Source organism: Gossypium arboreum, chromosome 8 (genome assembly GCF_025698485.1).
Source record: "Gossypium arboreum isolate Shixiya-1 chromosome 8, ASM2569848v2, whole genome shotgun sequence".
NCBI classification, from domain to species: domain Eukaryota; kingdom Viridiplantae; phylum Streptophyta; class Magnoliopsida; order Malvales; family Malvaceae; genus Gossypium; species Gossypium arboreum.
The window spans coordinates 15,532,933-15,539,853 of record NC_069077.1 but is presented as its reverse complement, the minus strand read 5'-3'; the positions used below and the strand labels follow the sequence as shown (position 1 = coordinate 15,539,853).

At 34.4% G+C, this 6,921-nt stretch overlaps 1 protein-coding gene across 1 annotated transcript; it reads right to left on the bottom strand.

Annotated features, from left to right (window-relative positions):
• Positions 1 to 2,638: 2,638 nt before the first annotated feature.
• Positions 2,639 to 6,552, bottom strand: LOC108467524 (tobamovirus multiplication protein 2A-like). Its single transcript, XM_017768167.2, has 7 exons — positions 6,313 to 6,552; positions 5,626 to 5,940; positions 5,063 to 5,162; positions 4,804 to 4,884; positions 4,608 to 4,712; positions 3,564 to 3,773; positions 2,639 to 2,979 (listed from the first exon to the last, which is right to left on the bottom strand). The coding sequence occupies exons 2-7, from the start codon at positions 5,862 to 5,864 to the stop codon at positions 2,872 to 2,874; spliced, it is 843 nt and encodes a 280-aa protein (XP_017623656.1). The 5' UTR covers positions 5,865 to 5,940; positions 6,313 to 6,552; the 3' UTR covers positions 2,639 to 2,871.
• Positions 6,553 to 6,921: the final 369 nt, after the last annotated feature.

Genomic DNA, 6,921 nt, shown 5'->3' with positions numbered 1-6,921 from the left:
GTGCTCTAATATGTAATTGGTTATACTGTAACAAGATTTTAATTTGATATGTTTAATTTTTAATTTAATTCAAATACTTTCACTTGTATCGAATCGAATCGACTCAACTCAAATTTCATCACTCGACTCAATTTAAAAAAATTCAAATCAAATTAAAATAATAAAATAGAACTCCTCAACTCAATTAACTTAAAAAGAAATTCTATATTCGATCTAACACTTAATAGTTGTTTTTTTATCATAACATGTTGATCCAATAAAAAATCATAAAATATTGACAATTATTTTGCAAAAACATAAATATTGTTTTACCCTATTGGCCTTTAGTCATTCCAACTAAAGGACAACCACAAATCACAGCCAAATGAAATATGGAAAGTAGTTCCAGTAACTTCAATGAGCATCATTTTCTTATTGGTTGAAATCTGCTATCACTCCTTGTACTTTGACAATATTTAATATTTAGTCCCTTAAAACTCAAAATTCGTCATGTTTACTTTTAAATTGAGAAAATAAGATTATTTAATTTCATATTTTTTAAGTAAAGGGACTAAATCCCTAATATTGTAAAAGTACAAGGAGTAAACCTTTGTTATTCTATATACCTAAGATTAAGAAATTGAAATAATTAGTTAAAGCAGGGCAACAATGCCCTCATCCTATTGGAGGAAATAGGAAATTGATAGAAATGAGCAATGAAGAACAAAACCCACTCTTTCTAATATATATTTTAATTCAATTACCAACTACTGCAAAACAACATTCCAAAAACCCAATAAGAAAGCGATGAGAGTGAGTGAGTGACTGCTCCAATTTGGGAGATCACTTTTGGTTTCGTTTTTTAAAATGTGATGGGGTTTGGTTTGGGGGATGTAACATTCTTACTTTGGCGGCGAAGGAGACGACGCCACACAAATTTTTAAAAGAGGACTGAAAATGACTTCCCACTTGCCATGTTTGAACCAACTAATGCTATATGCATTTACATATTTGGTACACCTTCCTTCACCACTCACTTCATAATGCTGCTCATCCCTTAAAAACCAGGCTTTAGCTTCCATTGGTTCCGAAGATGAAGTGGAAACCCAAACTCCAGCAGATTCCTTGGTTTGACTCATCTATAGCAGTGGAGGGATATTGCCAAATTTATGTCTGCCCCACTATTGCTATGCTCTTGGATATTAAAACTCGAATGGCATTGTTATCTCTAGAGAGAAAATGAATATCATTGTCATCTTATTTGATATTTATTAGTTATTTCTGGTACTTCCACTATACATTTAACATATAAATGTGGAAGAATAATCTTTATATAATAGAATTTATGGTTACATTTTAATTTTTTAGAAATTGAATTTAAGGGTGAAATATCAAAATGGAAATTCAATTTCTCCTATTCCTGAGTAATAGCATCTCAGGAGAGTTTTATTTAAGCTAATAAAGAAACTCCAGGAAATAAAGAAATATAATTAAAATCAGACTGCTGGTTTCTTACTTATAACATAACGCTTGCCCACAAAAGCATCGGTAAGATTGCTCCCCTCGTGGAGAAAAAGCTTCAAGTCATCAACAGAAAATCTAGCCTACTGAACCAAAATTTCCTAATTATCACAATTCATGTGAGAGCGGAGTACGAAACTTGGAAAAGGAACCACTAGTCCCGCTTCTATAGGAGGTAAGGTGGGCAGAGTACTTGGCAATTCACCCTTGAAAATTTTGAGAAGGAAGACATCATGGACTTTGCAATGAGCGAGTAGTGCAAGCTGAAATGCCACTGATCCAATAAGCCTTCGAACCTCAAAGGGACCATAATACTTCGGTGCCAGTTTGTGAAAAACACGGCCAACCAGACATTGGGGATATGGATGCATTCGAAACCAAACATAAGAACCAGGAGAAAACTCCACTTTCCTATATCCTCTGTCATTTACATTCTTCGTGAGAGCTTGAGCTTGCTGGGGTCTGGACAGAATTTATTGTAAGGCCTCATCCACAACATCCACTTTTCAAGAACCAGCTATGTAAGACTGCAAACGAGGGGGAGGGGGCAACAAGTGTAGCCTGTTGTTGGGCTTTATGTTCCTCCAACATGAGCTTCATCATCTCCATAATTTGATTCATCTGAATGCTTGCATCTCAAGAACTTTGCTCTAAGCCCAAATTGTTTCGACCGCAAGTTTGAGATCAAATTACTGGACAATTAACAGAAAATCTGATGATTTACTGGATATTCAATTTGTCTTATTCCTTAGTAAATTCCCTCTTAAATAAAAAACCTACAGTAAGAACAACCCTAATTTCCTAACATAATAAGTTTTATTTAAGCTAATAGAGAAACTTCAAGAAATAAAATTACTAACATAAAATTTTTTAGAAATAATCGGAATTAAAATTAAAATTAATCTCATTCTGTTGATGGTTTCTTCCTTCTAACATAATACTTACCCACATAGGCATCGGTAACCTAACCAAGCCTGTTTAACATTTAAAACCCAATCTGTTATTCATGACTAGTTCCCAGTTCAAATTAAACAGTCCCATTTGCCATTGCCCACAGATGATTTTTCACTCAGGCAATACAAAAATACCAAGTTTTAAACCTTTCATTGAGCAAACAAAATGAAAATAAGGACAGAAATTTTACACACAAAATGGTTAAGCATTTGGAAGACACTTGTAATTTGTTCTCTTAAGGAAACCAACTAAGTGAGGGAACAGTGAAGCTCCTGAAAATTGTGTATTGTACACAAACTCCACAAGGAAAAAGAAACACAACTGTCATCTTAGAAATCTGAACCTATCACTCCATCGTCCATGCAATCTTCTTCAGAAGCCAACCAAATAAGATTTACATGAAACCCAGAAATATAATCACATAATGGTGCATCGGCTCCTTTCTTCTGCTGGTTGTGGGGCCACCGGCTGATACCTGTTTGACTCCGAGGGGCTGTAGGTGAACTCCGATGTATCCAGCCCATACTGATTTACATCCAGTTGGAAACACATTAGAACAAACTTGGCAAGAGGTGGTAATAAAAAAGAATGACACGAGAAAAATAGAAGCAAAATAGAAGCAAAAAAGGGAGATTAAAGGGAGGGGGTCCAATCTAAACCAGCTAAAATAATAGTCAATGTATTTGTTGCATCCAGGTAAAATTTATGCATTTGGGGGTGTTTAAGAATCTGACTGATCAAAATAAAAGTGAGCAACATTCACTAAATGTTGGGTTTGGGCCCAGGCAACCATAGCTAGAATATGAAAATGTTCATGGCTTCACCCCAAAAGAAGTACTATTTAAGATTCTTTTTTCCCCTAAAAATAAGGTAGGAAATATCAGCTAGAGAAGTAATGTTCATTTAGTAAATGAACATTTGATTTGAAGATTTTACGAAACAGTAATCCTAATCCTTGATGTCTGGCAGATTATTTAATTCAATGCAAAGATACCAAAGTCTCAAGAAAATCAAGGTACGATTTAAGAACCACGCTAAGTGAGAGATTATCATAGACGGAAACCATCAGTCTATATATCAATGAGAAGAATTGATTGAACGGAGAACACCTTTTCCCTCATACGTGTACTCCAAGCATCATTTCTGCTGGGCCGTTGTTCAAGGCTGGGAACAACAGGTACACCTGCAGCTGGAGCTGGTGGCCTGTTGATCAAAGGCTGTCTGATTTGTGACCTTGGTGCAATAAACTCGTCATCACTGTCATAATCAGCAGGTCTGTTGGCAGCCCTAACCATAAGGGCTAACAAGAAAATAAGAGCCTGCAAATTCAAGTTGCTTTCGTCCAAATCAGTGGTATTAACGACCCAAACTATAGCAGCCTAGATGTTATAAGTGCCAGTTTTTAATTGATTCAAGGTTATTTTGATGCATAAGCAGTATCAAAGCAAAATCACTTTAGTTCAAACTTCAAAGTAGCAATAAGACTTTCATCAACTCATTTCCATGCCATTGTCATAACTAATAAGTTGAAATATTAAGTTATAAAGTATATTATTATCCAATGCAATTTATCAACCAACTTTGGTCTTGGTGAATATAACTACTCCAAAATGGTAGTCTTCAGAAAGTTATCTAGGTCTAAAATAAAGTCATATATGGCCAGCTTAACCACAATCCATGATGAAAAGGAATGCATAAGGTTTCCCATTAATAATAATTGATGAAGCTTTCAACTTCCCTTTAGTATGATTAAATTGAATATTTTCCAACTTCTAGCTTTGACTATGAATGTTAAGTAAGATCATATCACTTTCCATAAGCTGGATATATCATCCCTAGATAGACATCCAAGCCAAATCATATATACTTCATAAGAATAAAAAGTCCTAGGCCATATTGGGCCTTCTTATTCAAAAGAATCCCTCAACATTTTCAAAAGCTAAATGAAACTGGAAAGAAATAAAGTGAACATGCGAAGAATAAACAATGCAATTTGTATGCTTTAAATGCTAGGAACCAAAGGGGAATCCTTGTGTTAGATATTAACTTATGTAACCAGTCTTAGTATACCAAATTGCAGCTCTTTTTTTGGCATGCATAGTGAAACTATCTTCTAGTCCTCAGGATTAGCAGCACAGTCACATTTCACTTACCTCTAAGATAACAATTCCAAGAGCAGCCCACTTGATAATAGTCCAGTTTTCTTCCAGAAAGTCGTATATCATATCAAAATCTCCAGTTTTATCCGTAGGAAGTTCCTAAAGAAATAAACACTAATTAGATAACCAGGCAGACCCCTCCAATCAAATGGGAGGTAGGAAGTGACCTTAAAGTTAACACATAACTTACATCTTTCCAGTTTTTGTCAAAGAATATGAAAGCTGCACATCCCAGCTCCACCAAGATCAGCAAGATCACCAAAACTGAATACTATATTGCCTTAAGGAAACCAATCATCATGAAAGAGAAGAAAAAAGAATGGGTAGGAATGAGGATGAATAAACTAGCTGTTTATGAACTATAGATTGTACTTTTTATGAAGCTACACACTGTCTATGTGATATCATCATTGCCACTTTGAAAACCATCAAACAACTAATTAGGATACACAAGTCAAGCAGCATATATTCCGCGTTGCAGCTCCAATACAACCAAAACAAGAGATAACAAAGAGAACCGCCCCTACTCCAATAAATAAATATAAAAACCTGCAAAATTGGAAAAAGGATAGTTAAAACACGAGAGAACATGCAGAGAATTCCACTCAAATAAGCACATGAGTTCCTATTCAAATTCATATATTCAAAAACAAGTATATAAGTACACCTAAGAATCATCATAAGATCCTCCAATGGCATATATGACCTTTAGAAAACAACGGGTCCACACGTCATGAACTAGAAAGCATAAATATGTTATCCCAGCATATAATAAGTAAAACGACCCCACCCATGATTATTAGGGGATCTTAGGAGCAGAAATCATTCAAGCTAGTATAACAGAAATTCAAGAGCAGTGAGTCAAATTTATATTAAATGTAAAAGCTTTGGTAAAGAAGAGGGGAATTTTATAATTTCTACACTGCCACATTGTGCACTCAATTGAGGCAAGCATGCTAAAATGATTAAGAAACATAATACCAAACAAGAAGGAAATGTTGAGAACCCATACCATGCTTTTGGCAGATTATCAAAAATACTAGACGAAAGAGACACAGCCATGAGCATGGGGCGACCAAACTGTATCAAATCTCGATCACTACCAACAGGTGACAAAAGCATTGCAGTATCGGCAGCATTTTTGTACTCAACAAACAAATAGATCCCGTATCCAACCATTGCCAAACCAGCAAGAGTCATCAAAAAGTTCAAGAGCTTCAACAAGCACTCTAAGCATCCTCGACAAGCCATTCCCAAAACAATCTTTATTGATCCTTTCTATCACAGCTCTAATGAGTATCTCCTATTTGATCAACTTGTAAATTACCTTGAGAAAAAAGGAGGAAAAACCCACATTTAAACTTTAGAATTACATCAATAAATAAACCAGAAATTTGCATCAATCATGGAAAAGGGCATCTGCGAAAAAAAATGTAAATTTGTTTATATGATAAAACCATTAGACTCATTTAAACAATTTTACATTTTTTTGTTGACCAAAAAGAAATTGAAACAAGAGCTAATAAGATCATCTTATTTATGCAATGTAAACGGAGACAATAAACAAAATTTCTACTTCGCGTTATGAACCAAAATCAAAATCAATTCAATGCTTAAATAAAACATATAATTTCTAGCTTAGATCGCACGAATAAAAAAAATATAAAAAAAAAAAGAAAATTGGAAATAAAGAACTTACAATTCAAGAATGAGGATTATTGGTTGATTTGAAGTGGTAGTAATAATAAAATTTTCTGAGATGGTTTTGTGAAAACAGAGAAGAAGGGATTCAAAGGGTGGGAAAAATAAGGACCGCTTTTCCTATTTTTGCTATTTCCTGTCGTCTATGACAAGCTGGCATCGCATTTTGAGTTTTCCTGTTTCCACACCATTTAAAAAAAAAAAAATTGGTCTTATCAAATTTGAAAATGCCATTATTGCCCCCTTTTAAGTCAAGCATTATTTTATTTATATATTATTATTATTTTCATATTTAAATATTGATTGAGGCCTTGTGTTCTTTTTCGGATAACTACTTGCTTAACAACATTTTCAAAATAAATCACTACCATATGTTTTTTTGGTTTCTAAATGATGAAAACAGGAGGCGGTTGTCACATGTCATCTAAAAGGTGTAATTAAAAGGAAGGACTGTGATTTAAGACGAAGAATTTGGGCGGTGAGAGGGCGGTAATCTTTGTGGTCCACTCTCAAATTTTATTTTACTAATTTAGCTCTTTAGTGAAGGGGGGACCCATTTCCTTATTTTAAATCCTTGAATAAAATTAGAGGTATTTATAATTTAGGT

Bases quoted from the DNA above. Each gene is read 5' to 3' on its own strand.
- LOC108467524 (XM_017768167.2), bottom strand. From the start codon at position 5,864: ATGGCTTGTCGAGGATGCTTAGAGTGCTTGTTGAAGCTCTTGAACTTT. The intron at 5,163-5,625 runs GTATGGGTTCTC...CCAATTTTGCAG, and splicing joins GATAATCTGCCAAAAGCATG to GTTTTTATATTTATTTATTG. The intron at 2,980-3,563 runs GTGTTCTCCGTT...GATGTAAATCAG, and splicing joins GTACACGTATGAGGGAAAAG to TATGGGCTGGATACATCGGA.